Below are 22,272 nucleotides of genomic sequence, written 5' to 3'. Positions count from 1 at the left end.
GGAAGAAGTAGTCAGATTACTCAATATTGGTAAAGGCAGAGATATTGCAGTATTCCGACTCTGTAACCTTACAAGTTCTGTATGGCGACTGTAATAATTATTAGGAAAATGTAGTGTTAGTATGAGCTGAAAGTCTTGTAATGCAGTTGTGTAATATATTACCTCAGCCAAGCATATATTTGTTTGTTAGCAACATAATGCAAAAGACTTCACCACTGATTTCCGTGAGGTTTTGTGGAGGTTAGGGGCATGAGTGAAAAACTTGGTGCAGATCAGGGGGCAGATCTTCACCATTTCTTTAATAGTGTGAGCATTTTTTTCACATTTATACCTGATTTCTCAGAGAATAATTTATGGATCTTCATGAAAAAAACATAGGTGAGTTTGTGGTACAGATCCAAGTAAAAATCTGGACATGGGGACATTAAATGTATTTATGTTTATATTTACGTTATCTGTATGATTTTAAAATAAAAGTGTTGAATTACTGCTTTTACTTGCGCACTAGTATCCCGGTTATTCTCTGGTTTAAAAGATCCGGATTTTGGTATCTTGGGTAAGCCCTTATCCCAGTTTCTGAGCACCGCTGTGCAGGTGTTGCTTCAGCCATTCTCATTCACAATTCAACTGTGTCACACCTCTGACAAAAGACTGCCGTACTCATACAGAACTTTGTCTCCATCATGACCTGATCCCATGAGTCAAGGCTGTTTAGCTTCATCCACTCTGAAGGAAAGGTGGAATATGTGCTGTTGTATCCCATTACTGGCATTTAGGTGTATAAGGCAGATCCACAACACAGTGTTGGCATTATGTAGAAGCGCACTATAAGCCAAAGTTGTCTTATTTTTAACAAAACTAAAAATTGCTGTTAGGCTATGTTATTGTAACCATGGTAGCGTTAACCATCAAAGGAGGCTTTGTATAATGGTAAACCACCCATTATTAAGTAACCAGGCTACTTGTCTTTATCATGGGATCATGAGGATATGAATAACAAGATTTTTCAATGTTCCATGTAAACACCATATCCCGAATAAAATCAAAACCGGGATAAGTCTCATAACCGGGATACTAGTGTGCAGTTAAGTCACTGATGTTACTTTAGTTTCATGTGTTTCTTCCCACTGGGGAGTATTCAGTTCGGTTCAATGTCGGGCCCCCAATTCCCTTTTGCCTGTGCCCCCCACAGTCCCTTGAAACATTCCAGATAGAAGCATAAGTGGTATAAGCAGCAGTCGCAGCAGCAGTCGCAGCAGCAGTCGCAGCAGCAGTCGCAGCAGCAGCTGTAGTAGTTGTGTTGAGTTAATAATTGTTGACCTGGTCCTGAACTCTGCACAAGGCCACCATTGTTCATCCATGAGGTTCATTAGGGAATATACACAGAAGAGACACTTTTAAACCCGAGATATTGATTTGGCAGCAATAACAGTGACTGCATGTCAACCTTTGTGACCTCAAACACTTCCAGAGAACCTGTGTGAGACTCCTGTGCCCCCAACACCACAAACACTTGATCTCAAAGCAATTAGGATGTTCATTCAAGAGACATATCAGCGTTAAATACTCAAACACCTTCTTTGTTTTGCTGGAATAGGAAGGCTGTACCTTTGCTGCGGGTGGATCTCGGTGTCAGCAAGAAAGATGTGACATATCAGCTTTACTTTTATCAAGGTTTAACAAGGTAAACATCACAGCTATTTGCAGGATTAGGGAGTTAACGTCCAATGTATACTCTGCTGACGGTGGACCTCTGTAGGTTTTCCTATAAGAGGATGATCGGAACACTCATAGAGCAACACGACATCTACTTTTCTACCTGAAGTCAAAGGGTAAAGGTAATTGAATGATACTGTATGCATGCTCCTCATGCTGCTGTGTGTTGTGGTCTGCCTGGTGGTGTCTTTCAGCCTGAAGGTTGATTGGTAACATGGCAGCGATGAGGTGCATCCTGGGTCTCCTTGCGCTGCTTGCAGTCTCAGCCTGGACCGAGGCGGGAGAGTGTTCTCTCCAGCTACACAATTAGGGTGATTTAGCCAGAATGGGCTGTTCTCTTGTCTTGTGTTAATGCTCTAGAACTACTTCAGAATTTGCCCTTTTCATTAGTGAGTTCTCCTCAATCAGTACTACAATATATTGTCACTTTATATTGTTTTTAAGCTGGACGATGTGCTAAGAGCTTTTTATAAACAGTCTATCGTGCATAGTGAGATTCAAAAACTTTGTGTTCATACAACCAGGTTTATCTGCAATGAACATTTTAGAGTCCATTTTTTTCCGAAGATTATTATAAGTTTGAATGATTAACTTAACTGGTGTTATTTTTTTATATATTGCATGTCAACTATTTCTATTTACATTAATACGCAAATATAATCATTATATTAAATGATATAAATTTTCCGTTTCTGAAAGTGGCCATATTAAATGCTTAAATGACTTACATTTGATACCAAAGTACATTTGCAATAATATATGTGCATTTTTACACTGTGTTGTACTAAATTAGTAGTATATTATATTATATTATACTACATTATATTATATTATATTACATTACATTACATTAATACGTTACTCCTACATTGCCGACTGTCCTGCTAAAACTTGAACAAACATGAGGACAGTGTAACTTACCACTCAAACATCCTGTTTTAACCAACTGTAAATATGTGGCTGCTCTTCTATAGATGTGTCCAAACATAACAATGTGACGCGTGTCACTCAAGGTGCAGTCAGTCAATCAGGCTCAAGAGGCAGGTGAAAACATCCTGTTCTGTCTGCAGCTCTAGAGAGAGGCAGAAGAGAGGACATGGAAATACACATTGCAGCAGTTTTTTTGACTTTAAACCACTGATATATGATCTTAGGGGACCAATACCTCAAATTAATTCCCAGAAAGGTGTAAAATATGGTCCCTTTAATTACTCCAGGGGTTGGGCCAAAGGGGGCTGCTGATATCTGATTGGTTCCTAAATTGTCTCTGGCATTAAAGAATTTTCTTTTAAATAGAATTGTCAATTATAACCTATACTAACAATAAATGTGAGAATTTGTTAATTTTTGCATGAACAAAAAGCACATCCTAATAAATCAGGAATTATGCGTAGATATTGGACATATAATTAGCCCTTCTGTGTAGGAGGCCCCTATTGATGCACCACTGGAATCATTATAAAGCATCTGAATACTTCTTCCACTATTGCAGGTCAGGAATATCACTTTAAGAAGTTCAATACTTTGAACCAGGGGACTCCGTATGACTACAGCTCCGTCATGCACTACGGCAGTACAAAAATCCATGTTAAATTGCAGTCTGGCTACCTAATGCTAAGTGTCAGCCATGCTAGTATGGAAGTGATCTGACACCATAGGTATTATATTACTCACAGTATATTGAGTTTTGGAATTCAATGTGAGCATGTTTTTGTCTGGCTCTAAAGTCTCTTATCGTCAGTGAACTTCACCCATGATCCTCTTAGTAAAGACTTGTTTTATGTGACCACTTAAACACAGACTGACAGATTCATAATATCGCCCACTAAGTGAAAGAGGCGCTAGGGTTTTAATTTCTTACTTTTACAGTGAGTACATTTTTTTAGTTTTCAGCTTGAACTAAAAACACATAAAGGTTCGATAGATTAAATTGTCTATACTTATTAGAATACAGATGGCTAGAGTTTTAGAACACGGTGAAAAATATCATGAAAACCAGCCTCACATCTGTTGGGCCCTGCTGAGGATATACACTCCTGATCAAAATCTTAAGACCAGTTAAAAAATTGCATGAATTTGCATTTTGCACTGTTGGATCTTAGGAAGGTTCTAAGTAGAGCTTCAAAATGCAAAAAGAAGAAATGGGAACAAGAGACCAAAAGTTGTGAGCAGGCAATTTATTGAAAACAACAATTTAACTCAAATAGGCTGTTCATCAGCTGATCAAAAGTTTAAGACCACAGCCTTTAAAAGCCAAAATCTGTGCAAAAATTTGGATTCCATGTAATTTCCTGTCAAGTAATCACACTGTGAAGATCTCTTGATGGCAAAGGCAAAAAAGCTCACCGTCTTTGAACGTGGTAGGATTGTTGAACTGCATAAACAAGGCCTCTCACATGGCTGTCCGTCAAGACACGGGACGATCCTCGTCCCAAATTAAGGCCATTACTGGTGCTGACTGCAGCCCAATAACCATCAGACGGCATCTGCGAAGGAAGGGCTTCAAAAACAAGAAACGTCTTCAAAGGCCACGTCTCCTTCAACGCCACAAAATTGCCCGTTTAGACTTTGCAAGGGAGCACCAAACATGGGACATTCAAAGGTGGAAGAAAGTTTTCTTGTATTAAAGTATTCTCTGATGAGAAAAAATGTAACCTTGATGGTCCTGATGGCTTCCAACGTTACTGGCATGACAAGGAGATGCCACCTGAGATGTTTTCTACGCGGCACAGTGGAGGGGGCGCCATCATGATCTGGGGTGCTTTTTCCTTCAACTGAACAATGGAGCTCCAGGTTGTGCAGGGGCGTCAAACAGCAGCTGGCTATGTGGAGATGTTGCAGCAGGCATCCCTCATGACTGAGGGCCCTCGTCTGTGTGGTAACGACTGGGTTTTTCTGCAGGGCAACGCTCCAATTCACAATGTCCGCCTGACCAAGACTTTTTTCCAGGAGAATAACATCACTCTTTTGGACCATCCTGCGTGTTCCCCTGATCTTAATCCAATTGAGAACATTTGGGGATGGATGGCAAGGGAAGTTTACAAAAATGGACTTCAGTTCCAGACAGTGGATGCCCTTCGTGAAGCCATCTTCACCACTTGGCGCAACATTCGCACTGGCCTTTTGGAAACACTTGCATCAAGCATGCCAAAACGAATTTTTGAAGTGATCAACAATATTGGTGGAGCTACTCATTACTGAGTCAGTTTTTGACACTTTAAGTATTGTTTTAGGAGGTTTTTTTTTTTTTTTTTTAGCTGTGGTCTTAAACTTTTGATCAGCTGATGAACAGCCTACTTCAGTTAAATTGTTGTTTTCAATAAATTGCCTGCTCACAACTTTTGGGCTCTTGTTCCCATTTCTTCTTTTTGCATTTTGAAACTCTACTCAGAACCTCACTAAGATTCAACAGTGCAAAATGCAAATTCATGCAATTTTTTAACTGGTCTTAAGATTTTGATCAGGAGAGTACACTTTTAAGTGGCTCACAAATACTAAGTTTCAGGTTTATAAAAGGCAAAAAGACTTAATATGTTAACAGTAGGGTGTATTTAGAATGGAGCCAAAATAATCTAGTGTGTGTGTTCATGGTGATAAACATGACCTGAGACCCGACCCATGGCACACATGCCGCATCAACAACCTCTCACATTAAATCGACGTGGCCTCCTTGTTCCTGGGTTTTGGAGGCCTCCTTGTATTCTTGGAAAAGTATCTGAATTGCCGCAGCACCTGTGCTCCTGCAGCTGTCACTTTGTTTCCTCAGGCACGACGTGCTGTTTGAGCCTGTTGCTATCAGAAGCTAATACGTTGTACAAGTCACTGGGAAAGTATTCACCACCGCTATCCCTGTCTCTTTAATCCATGTTGGTGTTCTGGCTGGTTAGTGACAGGTTGTCTGAGCAGAAGTGAAGTGGTTAAAATAATACTCTCACCCCACTGCCCCCCCATATTTATTTCACCTTCACCCATGTATTCATATAAATACATCTCTTTTTGTGGGTCACAGATATCTGGCCTGGTGCAGGACTCCATATACATGAAAAATAATGTATTGTAGTGTGTACTGTATAGGTTTGTTTCATCTCTGGCTTCAATCTTTTCATGGGATTTTTTTCACCTCAAGAAATATATAGAACATGACCAGTCTAAACAATTCAAAATAAACTACAATCCCACTATGGTGGCTATTCCCAACCCAAACACTGTCTTTGGCCAGGCCAAGCAGATGAGCCAGAATGACATCAACCGCATGAACGTGCTGTACTGCAGGAACTAGTGACACTGAAGTAGCTGTGACCCATCTTAATTCACTACTGTTGTGATGAATCATTAAAGATAACTATGCAGATGATCATTCATTCTGATTTACTGCAATCCAAGGAAAGATGACTTGAAGTATCCATCCTTCACTCTCTTTACTCTTCCTCAACAAGAAAGTCAATCATTCCTGTGAGTGAAAGATTTTCCTGTTTGCTCTAAGGTGGTGGAAGTCGAATTCCCTATTTACTTTTATTACTCTTACCAATAAATATTCACCCAAAACAAATTTGTTTTATTGTCTCTGATTTGCATGTTTATGTGTAAACTTCGGTGATTCATGTTTGACCCATTTTCAAAGTCAGGTTGAAATGTGTTACTTAAGGCAGGTGTAATGGTCTGTGAGATTTTCTTGTAATCACAGTCACAAGTTTAAGTACCAGCAGACATGGAAAAAGTTGATATCACAACTGGAGTGAAAGATTTATCAGCTGAATGAGCAAAAAACAAACAAAATGGCCTGATCTCCCTCTGCAAACCAAGACTTGTCTCACAATAAGAACAAAAGTGTGTAAAGTTTATTTACCCAGCTGCTTTTGGTGTTGCTGGTATCTGCAATAATTCTTTCACAGAGAGTTAGTTGAACCCACAAAGAAACTGTTAAGTTGAGCATTTGATGGGAAAATGCAAACCATCTGATAGAGGATAAAAAACACCTACAATATTTCATAACGAGTTCCCTGTGTGTGTGTCTGTGTGTGTTTGTGTGTTTGTGCGTCTGTGTGTTAGTGTGTGTGTGTCTGTGTGTGTGCGTGTGTTGCTGCTACGTATCTTTATGAAAACTAGTAATAATACATAATTATAATTGTTATGTTATTATCTGTCTTTTCCCATCTGTCAATCTATATGTGTCACTTATATTTAAAGTTTTTTCATTGTATTTCATCAATATACAAAATAAATAAATTGGAGAAGGTAATGGTTGGGTACTGGATGGATGAGTATATGTGTGATTTAGGATGACGTGCATCTCTAATTTAAATAACTACAACTGGTTAGTTTCACCAAAATAATCTCGATGACCACTTGCAGCACTTTCATGACAATGTTGTTTGATTTTCATGGGATTTCTATTTTTTAGGCCCTTCCTGAAGCCCCCAGTAGACAGAGTCAGCTCACTGAGCAGCTTGTCAGACTGTGGCTGGCTGCATGGAGAGGAGAGGATTGGGTAAAGCACTTGTCACGTTACTGAAGGTGTCGACACCAACAAACAAGGGATTAAAAAAGAAGAAAAAACGTTGTCGCAAAAAAGCAACAAGGCGTTGGCAGAAGAGAGCGGAGAAGAGGGCAGATAAATATGTCCCCAGGACAACCACGCATCTCTCAGTGGACCCGTATAAACGGCATGGTTTTGACTGAAGCCTTTACAGAACCGTAGAAGCAAAGACTGTCTATGAACCCCAATACGCTATTCTTCAGCGTATTGGGGTTCACCCCTTTCTTTTGCTCGTTTACCCCCAAAACAAGTTATCGTAAATAACTATAATTCTCTTCAAATAATAACACCCGCTTGTGTATCTCTTTCTGAAATTAGATAGAAGATTCATGGCTCTGATCAAATACTAGAGTATTGGTTTTGTTTCCCTTCTACATTTCAACAACTCCCGTGATTTGGTGTGTGACTCATTTTGGTGATGAAGACATTGGGTCACATGGACAGTAGACAGCCCCCACACCCCGACCAGCATGTGGCACAATCTTATCCCTGGTTCATCCAAGTTAAAACCTAAATATGAGTCAAGTACAGACTTAAAAACAGTGAGTCCGCTGTTATGCTCCCTGAAGCCGTGTTCACATATGGATCACAGAGGACATTCAGACTAAAAACTTGGTGTAAATGATGTTGGGGCTTGTTTTTTATGTTTGAAGAATTGGTCACCATTTACTTCAACTGTATTGGATTTGGCTAAAGTGTTTTCTGGACTCAAACACATCACCTGCCCCTCCATCCACATAGTGGTGAGTAGATAATGTAATATATAAAGACTGCAGCTTTTAAACGTCTTTTTCCTCACACAAACTTCAGTAGTAAACTCTGGATTGTAGTACAGAAACAACAAACAAGGATGCAGTGAACATGTATATGAAGGTTTATTGTTGATATACTCAAATTGTTTGAAAAAGTGGGAGAGGATCCTCAGAATTTTAAACAGATGATTTGATGTCTGAGTCTGCTTCATGTTGTCAGGGCTGCTTTTAAGACCTGGTAGAAAAAACAAATGTCATTATTTGTCCATAGTTTAGTGTATAATGTGTAACACACACCAACACACACACACTGTTACTTACGGTTTAAACATTGAACACTTGTACAGCTTGTTCAGTCTCTCGATGTCATTGCCGCTCATCTGGGTGGCCGTGCCTATCTCAACGTTAGAGTTGGGGATGGGCACCATGGTGGCCTTATTGTTTGCAGAGAAGGCAAACCTGGAATCAATGCACAGTTTGGTTGTTTAATGTTTTAACTAAACTTAGTTAAGAATTTTGTATATATAATTTTTAATTTGGTTACGTCCCAAAAAAATCACAGCACAGTCAGTCAATGTTTGAACAAATGGCAGCGTCCTCGAACCTGTGGTACTGCATGACAGAGTTGTAGTCGTAGGGGGTTCCCATGTTCAGAGTGTCGATCTTGTCGAAGGCGTACGCCAAACCTGAGAGATAAAAAAAACATGGGGTCAGGAACAATGGAAAAACTGTGTCTTTGATCAGGCCAGGTTCTTGTCAATTATTTGGATAATCGATTGATCATTTTACAAACATTTTCAAGCAAAAATGCCTAAACAACAGCTTGGTCCTGCTCCTCCAATATAATGAACTGATGCTGAGATTTGGACTGTTGTTCCATTAAAAACGTAGTCTGAATACATCACCCTAACTTCTGGGAAATTACTATTTTCTTTATTGTTTTCTGACAGACAAAAGATTAAAATAATTGTGTGAAAAATTATTGAAGTTACATCCCTAAATGTTACTGTTGGGTGTGCGGTTTTATAGTGAGTGCTGACCGGGCTGGATGTTCTCCCATAGGATTCGGATGTACTGGTCTCTGTCGGAGCGACACTGCTCATGGTGGAAGCCGAGGGCGTGGAGCAGCTCGTGCTGGACGGTGTTGTGGTAGAGGCAGCCCTGACGGGCTAGAGACAGTGTTTGGGAGTAACCACGGCGGCCAACGAAGGAATAGCAGCTGCATATAATGAAAAAGAAAATAATAATAATCAAAACAGGCAGGAACAGTTCTTTCAGTGGGACTCATTTTACTCATTCAGACATGACCCGTCTGATATTGTTCCCATCTGAAGGAGATATTATTTCAAACAACTTATTTAATAATCAGTGAACAAATTCGACTTCTAAATATGTTCTCTGTTATATCTAGAACTAAAATAAAGCTCAATAGGGAAACTATTATCATTTTATCTTGGATTTACTATTTTTTTGAATAAATAAATAGCTTAATAATAGCTTTAACTTGACCCAGGAGATTACATCGAACTAAAATGTATGTAGATCTAATGTTTATGTATGCCATAAAAAAACATGTGCAATCCTGTTTTTACTATGAAATTACCATTAATAGTAAATTTCCTGTCTGATAACTGATACCAATTAATATCTCCTGACTATATTTCAAAGTACACCAACAGTCAATATGCTTAATAAAACTTACACACACACACACACACACACACACACACACACACACACACACACACACACACACACACAAACACACACAGACACACACATAGACACACACACACACACACAGATTGTTACCCAGTGTCGGACGTGATGCTCAGGAAGTCTCTCTGGCCGGTCCTTTGGATGAAGCGAATGCAGGAGACCTCTTGGAAGGACTGCAGCCCGCGCTCGATGATGGAACGCTCACGGGAAGCTGAAAGGAGACATACATGTGTGAGGAGCCATAATATACTTGTACACACACACCTTAATATTTGCCAATTTGCAGCTTTCGTCTCTGTTTAGAGGCAAAAGTTTGTATTTCAGTGAGTGACACCTGATTATATAAAATAAAATAATGACAAGCAGAAGGCAAATTAACAAAAAAAAGGGAAATACATTCTTTTGCATAATACAAATATTTGGAGCTGCAATGTCTGGTTTGACCTCATTTCTACATACAGTATATACAAAGAGACTTAACGGGATAAAAACATTTCTAGTTATATTGCAAAATGTTATTATTTATTTAGTTTATAATGATTTGCTGTTATATTTATCCATTGGAAAACTTCACTAAAAGAGAAGTGAAAAGATGCTGTTGGATACAGATAGGGTGAATTTAGGTAATCTGAGACGTTGTGGAGCTTCAGTCTATTTCCTATTCTAACTAAATCTAGTCAAGGACTTTTACTACAGGTTAGCATTCAAATTACTTCATGAGGGTAAGGTCACCAAAAAGGGGCGGGGCAGATGTTATTAACATTACTGAATGAATAATCTGCTGTTGATTGAATTTTTATTGATAAAAAAAATGTGATACACCTTTAATTATTTGTATAGTTTCTTTATTTAGGCTAGGGCTATTTCTAAAGAACTGTATTACTTTTACATATTACGTTAATATGAATTAATAACATTTCTATGAATAATATATATTTTCGGCCACGGCTGAGGGGTAGAGCAGTCGTCCTCCAACCAGAAGGTCGGCAGTTCAATGCCGTAGTGACCTTCCTATATTCTGAACCCTGAATGGCCCCTCATAGAAAAAGATGCTGCCCATAGACGCACTGTATGAATGTGTGTGTGTGAATGGGTGAATGGCAAACTGTACTGTAAAGCACTTTGAGTGGTCATCAAGAGAAAAGCGTTTTACAAAGACGGCTCATTTTTTCATTATGTTTTTAGAAATTTGGTGATATCGAGCTTGACATGCATAAAGTAAGGGGATTTAGGCTGAAAGCCTAATAAAAGTGTGATACAAAGAGACCTGTCCCAGATTATTAAAGTCAGACAGAATTTTATTTTTGCACGGAGTAAAGTTCGCTCTAAGCTGTGTCATGTCTTCTCTTAGAATGATATCTCCATTCCTTCTTCTGGAGTGGTTATAAAACATGTTAAGGATTACAAAAAAAGGTTTCACATATTGATTTACTGTGTAGAATAGATATTTGAATAAGTCTTAGAAGTAAAATTTGAATAAAATGTCCCAGATTACACAAATTCACCCCTATTTGATTATTGTAATTAGAATCAGAACTATTATCACAGCTACAAAAAAGTTACAAAAATTGAGGGGAAAATAATAAGTTTAAATCCGAGAGTAATAATAATATGAACACACTGAACTATATGAGAAAGCATACAAGATTCACAAGTTGTGTTAAAACATTTCAGAGAAAGTAAAAATGTTTTCAAAAATCAACTATAAAACACGTAATAGTTACATAATTAATGATCATACCAAAAATTTAAAAACTAACACAAATTTAATCTTTAATTACTTTTTATGGATCGGACGCCAGCATTCCTGTATGTCATAGTGGACAACTGTTGACGACTCTCCAGTCACTTACCGTAATGTGAGGCGATGGTGTAGGGCACGTATACTTTTCCATCAGCCGACTTGGGCCACATGCAGCCGTTGTTGACGCACGGATCACTGTTTCTCTCACTCTCATTGTCATAGGCGATGTCATCTATGACAAGGGGCTCATCCACCCTACGCACTGTTGGAAGAAAATGTCAAAGTCTCAATTTAACATGGGAAAAAAGAGCTTAATTTGTAAAATAGTATAATTATACATGTGGAAGGTTTGACTGAGATTATACATTTAATCTGTTACTAATCGGATCAAAATTACAAGTTTAGACCAACATCATTGTTGTTAACTCACATTGTTGTAGAAAAGTTCAAGTTATAGCTAAAGCCTTTCTCATGATCTCTTTTAGTTTGGTTAGTCAAGTTTACTTGACATTTTGAAAGTATACAACCGCACACAAGGAGTGTCCACATACTTATGACTATTCTTGTAACTAGCTGTAATTGAATTCATGACAATAGGAATCGGACATTTGCCTTGAATAGTCACTAATCTGCCAGTGTTTTATAGGAAGCTACCAAGGAGGAAACATTTATGTTCCAAGTGACGCGTCTTCACGTCCTCCTACTATCCTGAAATAAAGATAAAATATTATGGATATGAACGCTGCCATCTTTTGCATTTGAAGCCTAAGTAACAATCATGGGAGGGAGCAAGGTGGCATCAATTCACTTACTCGACCAATCACGAGTCGGTCTGAGCTAACTAATTGAACAAACACTTGAGCAAACTACAGTTTGATAAGAACTACCTGAAATCACATAAAGACATCTTTGAGAACAATGTATATGATGCTTATTTTGAGTTTTAATTTGTCCATGTCCCATCTACTAACATGGAGGAAGCTGGATTTATAAACAATATGGTAGCTAGCCACCAGGTGGCGATGCAGATGCTTTGGCTTCACTTGTCGAAGGTGGTCATGTCGTCCATCTTTAGACACAGTCTGTGGTTTGGACATGTAAAGTTTCTTACCAACATCACGGTTGGCTCTCAACAGGAGCTCAGAGACAGGCAGATCCTGGAACAGGGAGATGACACCATTCAATTATGAAAAGTTTCAAGCATTAATCTGAAAATAATATGTGCAAAGTGCTGAAAACAACACAATGTCGTTGTGTGTCTCCGTCCTAAATTTGTTTCCTATTCAAACCCTTTTCCACAAACGTGGAATGGTTCTGTTGCATATCTAACTTTGAACCCATTAGCCTTTCGACCAAAATTATTTGGTTCTAGAGCAACTGTGTAATTTATTTGTACATCATTGATGACAATCTTTTGGCTCAAAAATGGTGAAAACATAGAACCAAGGTTCAATGAATCCTGAAGATATGAAGCTCAAAGAACCAGCGCTAATTTAATGGAATAAGCGAAAACGTAGACATTTTTTTTGTTTTCATCGTTATTTCTTTTCCATAGTAATTTGCTGTCTCTCTAATGTGTAGTGTTTACTAAGATGAACTTATATTATGCTTTGTTGCATTTTATTATGTAAGACATTTCTAATTTTGATTTCCAAATCATAATATTGGCTATAATATTTGATGCCCTCACATAATCTTAAGTGTCTATCATTCAAAATATATAATGATGTAGCCTAATTTTTTCTTTACCATACATATACAGTCTTGTGATAGGAAATCATTTTGTGTTCTTCATGTATTAATATTGTTAGTATTGCACCATAAATTTAAATGTTCTTGTTTTTGTCCATTTTATACATATTTCCTGTGAAATGAAGTTAACATTACACTACACAGCAGTTGTTGAATGATATGTGTGTGTGTGGATTTTAGAAGCTTGTTAAGAGAATAGATCCATGGATGACAGAACTCTCCTGATCTCATTCAGACGTTACCAACAAAGCATAAAAGCAAAGTTTGAATCTTGTTATCTTATTATTAAATCTGAACACAAAGATTTGAACCATTTCCTCACCTTCTCTTCAGCCCAGGAGCCGTCAGAGGCCACGAGGAGGATCAGGAGACTGAGAGCGTACTTCGACATGTTGGCAGCGTGCAGGCAGACAGTGTGAAAACCTGGATCCTGCTGCTGTACCTGTTTATATCTGACAGTATATCTGCAAAAACGATCACTTTGCTTAGTGATAAGATGCACTTTACCTTGAAAACATGCTGCTGATTCCCACATTAACTAACCGAAATAAAGTCTGATTGTGGTATCAAAGGTTTCCCTGAGAGTGCTGGCCCTGAGGACACCTGTTGACGTTTTGGATCCTGGACGATCTGTTGAATGAAGATTCATCCAAATAAAGATTTTATTTGTTGTTAGTTACAGCTGATTGTTTCTAAACTAAGTCTGTCTCCGATTTTATTTTCACAAAATATCAGACCAAAACTGGTTCAATTTGGGACAAAACCAAAAGAGATGTCCTAAGGTTCCCTCAGCTGACTGGCATTTTGAGCAGATTGGGGATACAGAAGGGTAGAAAGAATGGAGTTTAGTACAGGAATAATGTAATCTGTGGACAACCTTAAATTGAATAAGTTGGTGTCTTGAATTTATTGAACATTTATGAATATCACCGAGGTAGGATTCCCAATCATTGTCGCTTATCGACAAGGCTTAGTCTTTCTCCCAAGCTTCCTTTAAGTGCTGGGATGAGGTCGGGTTAAGTGAGGTGAAAAGATCAACAAATCGCGAAGTGAGTTTCTTAGAATCAGGAGGTCGAGTCAAAGAGTGTATAATTCAATGGGAGCTGGCAACGATTGAAAGTAAGGAATATTTTTGCGGGTGAAATCTCTAACCTGCAGGTAGCGGAAGAAGTGCGTGTCTGACAGTGTATATTTCCCCTTCAGCTGAGCAAAGGTGGCAAAAGTCTTGTTAAGATAAAGGTCCCCAATGGTGGCAATATCTTTATCCCTCCAGAGAAGAAAAGTGTTATCAGACAATGAAGGTGGGAAAGTGTGGTTTCGGTAGAGAGGGGTGTAAGAGGAGATCTCAGGCAGGTTAAATGATTTCCTTATTTGATACCAAATTTTTAAAGAGCTTGTAACTATGAAATCATTTCCAGCAATGGATTTTAAGGGCTGAGCTGAGGAGAAGAGGAGGGCTGGCATAGAACTGACGGGGAGACTTTGTTCAATTGCGAGCCAGTAGTAGTGGCGGAAGTCTGGTAAACTGAGGCCACCAGCTGATCTGGGTTTGGTTAAATGTTTTTTAGCAATTCGATGCGTTTTGAAACCCCACACGAAAGGTAGAATGAGTGAATCTAATAATTTAAAAAAGGATTTGGGCAAGAAAACAGGTAGATTTTGGAAGAGATAGAGGAATCTGGGAAGAGTTACCATTTTGATTGCATTGACACGACCTATCAGAGATAATGGTAGCAGTCTCCAGGATTCGATGTTCAATTTTAATTTATCAATCATGTCCAGGAAATTCAGTTTATAAATTAACTTGGGGTCTTTAGGGATTGTGGTTCCTAAGTATTTGATTTTGTCTGTTACAATTTCAAATGACAGGTTTTTAAGAAAAATTGGGTCCAGATCACCTGAAAGGGGCATGAATTCACTTTTATCCAAATTTACAGTGTAGCCAGATATTTCACCAAATTTTTCAATGAGTCTTAATAAAGGGGGGAGGGAGTCTTCTGGGCGGGATAAAAACAAAACTACATCATCCGCGTACAGCGAGATGCGGTGGTCGACTCCCCCAAGGATTACTGGGGCAATAGAAGGGTGGTTCCTGATACTGACAGCGAGGGGCTCCATTGCAATAGCGAATAATAATGGGCTGAGGGGGCAGCCCTGCCGGCAAGATCGTTGTAATTTGAAGGTAGGAGATCTGTTGTTGTTGGTGATAACTGAAGCGGTAGGACGAGCGTATAGCATTTTGACCCAGGAGGCAAAGCTCTCCCCCAGACCGAACTCCCTTATTGCAGCCAATATATACGACCACTCAACTTGATCAAACGCCTTTTGGGCATCAAGAGCGAGGACAGCTATTTTAGAATCTTTACTAAAACTAGTGTACATAATATTCAACAGACGCCTTACATTAAAAAAAGAAAATCTGCCTGGAATAAATCCAGTTTGATCTTCATGGATTATATCTGCAATGCATTTATTTAGTCTGTTTGCAAGAATTTTAGTAAACACCTTAAGGTCACAGCCCAGGAGGGCAATAGGCCGGTATGAGGAGGGGTCTGTCTGGGTCTTGTCTTTTTTCAAAATCAGGGAGATATTGGCAGAGTAAAGCGTCTCAGGGAGCAGACCAATTGACATAGAATGATTAAACATTCTTAACATGAAAGGAGCTATAATGTCTAAATATGCTTTATAGAGGGCCGGACGCCTTTCCATTAGGAAAAGAGCGGATTGCCTGTTTAACTTCCTCTAATGTTATGTCAGCATTTAAATCTGCTTGTGCTGAGGGACTCAATTTAGGCAGGTGGAGAGTGCGAAGAAATTCAGAGGTATGTGTTGTAGTAGTGGTAGACTTTGAGGTGTAAAGATCTTCATAGAATTCACGGAAACATTCATTAATTTTCTCAGGGTCTGTAGTAGTGGTTCCCGATTTGGTCTTAATTTCATGAATCATTCTGCTAGCCTGGATGTTCCTAAGCTGGCGAGCCAGTAGTTTATCTGGCTTGTCGGCTAGCTCGAAGTGTTTTTGTTTAACTTTTAGTAACATTAAGCTGACTCGGTCAGAAAGGATAGCATTATATTTAGACTTTAATTTGGTTATTTCAACAAGCTTAGAAGGTAAGGCGGTCAATCTGTAGTCTCTTTCTAATAGTTTGAGTTGAGTCGTGACATCAATTAATTCTTTCTTCTTGTCTTTTTTTATTTTAGCCTCATGAGCTATGATATGTCCTCGTATAACAGCTTTAAAAGCCTCCCATAGAGTGGAGTAATTTACCTCGGGTGTATCATTTTCATAAAAATATTCTGTTATTCTGCTGGCTGTTTGCTGGCGAAATTGTATGTTGTTAAGTAGTAAAGGATTGAACCGCCAGTTAAATGCGGTCTTGGTCCTACCAATATTTATTTTTAGTTCAACAGGGCTGTGATCAGAAATTATGATATCATGATATTTGGAGGAAATTATATCTGAGGTCAAAGTGGCGTCAGTCAAAAAGTAGTCAATTCTCGAATACGACTTATGTACGCTTGAGAAGAAGGAAAAGTCCCTATCGCTTGGGTGTTGCAGCCTCCAGATGTCAAGAAGGTTCATTGACTTAATTATATTATTCAGCGCAATACTGGCATTAGAGAGACTGGTGGGGCGAGAGGAGAGTCTATCAAGAGAGCAGTCCAATACCGTATTAAAATCACCACCCGCGATTAGATGAGTGGATGATAAATCTGGAATAAGGTTGAAGACTTTCCTAAAAAAACCAGGGTCGTCAAAGTTAGGTGCGTAAATATTCAGAAAGGTTACATGCCGTGACAGAATGCGGCCTGTTACTATTAAATAGCGGCCGTTAGGGTCAGAGGCAGTGGAAATATGTTCAAATGGGACGGTCCGTCTGATTAATATGGCTACACCTCTGGCCTTAGAGGAGAAAGTTGACTGATATATCTGAGATATCCAAGCACATCTCAACCTCCATTGCTCATTATGTTTAATATGCGTTTCTTGCATAAAAATAATATCTCCTGACAAAGACTTTAAATGGGAGAAGACTTTGCCCTTCTTCAAGTTACTCTGCAAACCTCTGACATTCCAGCTAAGTAGTGTTAGACTGCCACCTTGTGGCGGAGTAGGAGAGTTGTCAATAATCACAAAAGGATAGTGGCTGTATGACGACGTAACATATCAAAAGACATAATAGGTACGGTACATTTAAGAAGAGCAGGCGAAAAAGGGAAAAACGAGAAGACATACAGATTAAATCCCCCCCCTGTCCACCCCCCCAAACGAGGTGGAACAAGAAAAACATAAGCACTGAGAAACGGCTAGACACTGCAAGAAACCGTCGAACTAGAATAATACTCCTTGCTAAAGCAGAGAACATGACTCGCTAATCAATAGACCGGTAGCCCCGTCCACACAAATAAACGAAAAACACTCATATATTTAGCGGTTAAATAACACTCAATTATTAGTGTGACTGAGAAACTAAAACAGGTACCACTAAAATGTCTTACGTGAGTGTCTGGGAGCGGCAGCAGGATGAATAAGTTCCCCGGCCGGGGATAGAGCTCACATCGGAGCGGCGGGGGATGTAATACATTTGTCTATGAAAGACTCGGCATCCGTGGCATCCTGAAATATTTTCTGCTCCGTGCCGTGATTGAAGATCAGTCTGGCGGGGAAGAGGAGACCGTGTTTGATCCCGGCGTCCCTCAGCTTCTTTTTTGCTCCGTCAAAGGCGCGGCGTTGTTCGGTGACTTCAGGTGAAAAGTCTGGGTATACGCTGATTCGGGCGCCGTTGAAGGTCAGAGGAGCCTGCAGGCGGGCAAGCTTAAGGATTTTTTCCTTCTCCGGAGGGTGATGAATCTTAGCGATCATGGTGCGTGGACGGCCGGCTGAGGATGGACCGATGCGGTGCGCCCGGTCAACTTTGAGTCCACTTGAGAAATTATTGGTCCCGAGGAGCTGCGGCAGGAACTCAGCGAGAAACTGAGTCGGGTTGCCTTTCTCAACTTTTTCTGGTAGCCCAGTAACTTTAATATTACAGCGTCTAGATCGGTTCTCGAGGTCTATTAGCTTACGTTTAGTGGACATGTTGATTTCCAATAGCTCCGTGCACCGTTTCTCCAGGGCTGCGATGCGGGACTCGTGGTCGCTAGCAAAACCCTCCAAGTCGGAGATGCGTGCCGTGTGGTCCGCTAGGGAAGTCTGAACTTGTTGAAGGTTAGAATCAAGCGCGTTGAATCTGGCGTTCATGTCGTTGTCCAGTTTTCCAATAGCCGCTAAGACGCTAGCCAGCGTGGGTTGTGAAGTTGAAGGTTCATCGGTGTTAGCAGCGGGGCCTGGGCTGTTAGCCGGGCTTAGCTCAGGGCTAATGGCACCAACCTTTTCCATAGTAGGAACGGTTTTGCCGCTTTTCTTTGGGTTCGCGTTCGGATGCGAAGGTTTCTCCTTAGGTTTGTTTCTGCTGGGTCCGCTCATATTTCTGAAAGTGTTGATTTTAACAAATGTTTAGCGAGAGTGTGGTGGAGCCACTCGAAAACAGGACTACTCCATGCAGTGCTCACTAGCGCCGGGTACGAAACTTGATAACAGTTCCTTGTTTGGTGTTTTTTTTATGTCTTCTGCCTTATGGGCACATTTCGTTTCATTTTTAAAATTAGGCAGCTTCAAAGTTAGAAATACAGAATGAGTTTACAGGGCACTGTTGTGATTGTTTTCTGTTTTCCTCATGATTAAGGGAGCTCCTGCCGTATTTGTACTACAATTCTATACTTTGAACCATATGTGCGGTATATTTTGACAGTATTTGCACATTTGTTGTATCTTATTGATGCAGTATTTGCACTTTCTAAATACAGAAATAGCAATGTAATTCGTTTGTTTTGTCAGTTGGAAGATCTGCTTATATATTCAATGTAGAAGGAGCTGCTCAATAACCTATATATATGACACAAAATCATTGAGCTGCAAAGCAAAAGAGAGCTCATAGCTACTGCTGGAGATCCACAAATACATGTTACTCAGGGTTTTTTCCGTTCTGAGGAGAATATATGCACTGAACTCTCCGGATATTCTTCGAAAGGGGCAGTTTGTGAGCACGTAAATGTCAGAGAGATACCCTCTTCTCATGACTTTTCTCTGGCCCGGCCTCAGGTAAAAACTCTCCAATGTGAGAACCCACAGAATGAGATCCTTTGCTAGATTCACTGCGAGTGAGTGGGGAGTTGAGAACGTTCTTAACCAGCGACAGATGCAAAATAAAAAGAAGTGGTGCCAAACACGTGGAAGACACTGATGAAAATGTCAAGAGGGTTTTTTGGCTCAAGGGCTGCCGTTGGTGTCAATGTGCTGTTGAAAAAAATAAAACACATGATGCCTGCAGCTGAATTAATACGTTACGTCGTTCTTCTGCCTGCTGAAAAGAGAATATACTGTTGCATTGTTAATGAGTTAAAGGCAAAAGTCGGAGAAAGCCCAGACCCAATTGTACTGATATTCTCTGGAGTTCATGTAGGAAAACAGCTTAACACCGAAGTTTGCATCTTTGTTAGGAACCTGTTGTTGTGAGCATTTCCTTACAAAACTGACTTTTGCAACAAGCAAAAGGTGGGTTCCCCACCATAAACAAAGCAAACAGGAAGCACATGACCACAATTTGCAGTGGGCTAGGGTTGGGACAATTTGTAAATACTAGGTTTCATTTTCAATTTTGAAAAATATTTCTTCATATTGGCTTCATAGGCAGTATTTCCACAGCTCACTATATATGCAATAGCTCATTGTCCAGGTCAAACATAGCTGCGAAGATACAGATAGGTTCCAGCTGGCCCAGGTGACAGTTGCAACCAAGGTCATAGCACAGACCCATACAGATATCATGGAGCGAGCGTCTGGTCTACGACGAGAACAGTCAGAGTCTGAACACTTCTTGAAGCCACTGTATGAGGTCCTGCAGATTTTCTGACTTGTCAATATCGTCCTAAGATGGAAGGTTAAAGCTGCAGTTGTCCCAAATGGGCTCCATTTCTGGAAATATCATCTTTAGTTCAACTTAAAAATGTGCAACACAAGAACTTTTTTTCCCAGAGCCCTTAAAGCTGGTATCGTCCGCGGAGACGTCAGAATCAAATCAAGTTTCTTTCTCAGTTAGTTCGCTAACACGCAAACACAAGCATTGTGGGATAGATTTAGCAAATTTTTATTAATGATTTAGGCTTTGAAAGGTTGAAACTTTTTGTTTGAAAAACTTGAAATGTAATAATAATAAGTACAAGTACCTCAAAGTGAAAATGTGGTATATGGCCAAAATGGCCACTAAATGCAAAATAACAGGCTTCCTGTTGTGTTTTTCCAATTGCACCTGGACTTTTTTGTTTGTCTGGTCATGATATACCTGTGTATCGATTTTTGTGAAGATCGGTTAATGTGAACGCGTTCCAGGGGTCTCTTGGTAAGAATGTGAGCATGTTAAAGCCCTCAAAAAGACAATTAATTTGCCTGAAAAATAATAATAATCCTTACAATTTCAATAGGGCCGCACTGTCTGTCAGTGCCTGTCAGTGCTCAGGCCCTAAAAAGGTTTTTCATGATTAAAACTTTTGAAAAGTTTTGAAGACTTGCAGAATGATTTGATCTCTGCAAACATTATTTTACATTTGAGTTTTCTTTCAGCAACACTTTTTTCACGGTGTTTCTCAAACACAGTTTCAGAGTTTCCGCTTGGTCACTGTTCGCCCCCAATGCATCAATTTGTTTTCCAGGTTTTGAGCTTTGTAAATGTTGAACACAAAAACTGGTGCACATACGTTGATTAAATGTTCCGAAACTTTGAAACACTTTTGAAAAGGGCACATCTTTATTTTGACACTTTGTGGATGTATTCCTAAGGCAGTCTGTTATTTCAAAGTGTTTTAATATATGCAAGTTTTTCAAAGCTTTATTTAGAAAAATTTATATGGAATAGAATAGCCTAAATTATTGTACACAAATTAATTAAATTACTCATGACAAAATTGGAATGTAATTTGTAACTGATTAAAAAAAATCCAAACCCGACCCTGGTTGGCACTTTCTGAGATTTCACATCGAGAGTACACAGTCATTGTAAGCGACAGAAAGATCAGCCAAGGCTTTGAAAGTGAAACCAAAGTTATTTCCAAAGTTATTTCCTAAGGAAATACCCCCCCCCCCCCCCATTTTCCTGTTTTGTTGGTCAAAACAGGAAAAGGATGGTTCAATAGTTCCTTCTCTGTCCAGTCAGTCTGGATGACAATGAGAGAAGTTCTGTAAAAGTCCAGTATGAATTTAGACTGCATAGAGTGTGATTAAATTCACCTTAAGAGCGTAACGTTTCCAACCACAGGGGCGCTCATACACCTCCCCTCCTCTGTGATACTTCTTTGTGTCTTTCAAATCAGTGAAATCAAAGTCAAACTTAGGATCGAAGAATTCTTCTTCATCAATAACCATCTCTCTCAACGCTGATTGAAGAGGAGACCTTTGTGGAGACAGAAAAACAAAGAAAAAATAACATGGCACATATTTGACAGGGCAAGAGAAGATGCAGGCGTTTGCAACAGACTTCCTATTAATTCAGCGTGAAGAAATGAGAAAAGGATATAAAATTAACAAAATAATAATAGAATGAGAGCTCTTTACAGTACCTTCCCATGAGAGCAGATATAAAATCATTGATGCCGAAATTTGAGCTTGATCCAGCCACAAGTTTTGGACCTTGAAGAGATGTGAAAGTGGCTTTGCAGAGGAGGGAAATTGCCTCCAATAAAACGTCTCTATCAGACATTATGAAGTTTAATAGGAATTAATAAATGAACAAATAGAAAAGAAAAAGTTAGTTAAAGTTCTTCTTTGATGCACCTTGACTCTGGGGAAGAGGGCACAAGGTTCAGGGTAGGGTTTATATGTCAATGTGTGAAGAACACCCCACTCAGGATCCGATTACACAGGCGTACCAATGTTTTATATAGACTGCAGCTTTAAGTAGTTTCACTTTAATGTCTGAGAAAAAACCTCTCTGCCGTGAAATTGCATCAGGGTCTTCACT

General features: G+C 39.5%; 1 protein-coding gene across 1 annotated transcript; it reads right to left on the bottom strand.

The window, feature by feature from the left end:
- Positions 1-8,105: 8,105 nt before the first annotated feature.
- LOC133009270 (high choriolytic enzyme 1-like) lies at positions 8,106-13,637 on the bottom strand. The gene is made up of 8 exons (XM_061076716.1): positions 13,542-13,637; positions 12,579-12,624; positions 11,577-11,729; positions 9,817-9,934; positions 9,045-9,223; positions 8,609-8,690; positions 8,326-8,463; positions 8,106-8,239 (listed from the first exon to the last, which is right to left on the bottom strand). The coding sequence occupies exons 1-8, from the start codon at positions 13,608-13,610 to the stop codon at positions 8,233-8,235; spliced, it is 792 nt and encodes a 263-aa protein (XP_060932699.1). The 5' UTR covers positions 13,611-13,637; the 3' UTR covers positions 8,106-8,232.
- Positions 13,638-22,272: the final 8,635 nt, after the last annotated feature.

Source organism: Limanda limanda, chromosome 8, assembly GCF_963576545.1.
Source record: "Limanda limanda chromosome 8, fLimLim1.1, whole genome shotgun sequence".
Lineage (NCBI taxonomy): Eukaryota > Metazoa > Chordata > Actinopteri > Pleuronectiformes > Pleuronectidae > Limanda > Limanda limanda.
Note: the sequence above shows the minus strand (reverse complement) of the source record. Positions and strands in the feature narration are given on the sequence as shown.

Bases quoted from the DNA above. Each gene is read 5' to 3' on its own strand.
- LOC133009270 (XM_061076716.1), bottom strand. From the start codon at position 13,610: ATGTCGAAGTACGCTCTCAGTCTCCTGATCCTCCTCGTGGCCTCTGAC. The intron at 9,224-9,816 runs GTAACAATCTGT...CATTATATGCAG, and splicing joins AGCATCACGTCCGACACTGG to CTGCTATTCCTTCGTTGGCC. The intron at 8,691-9,044 runs GTCAGCACTCAC...TTTATCTCTCAG, and splicing joins ATGGGAGAACATCCAGCCCG to GTTTGGCGTACGCCTTCGAC.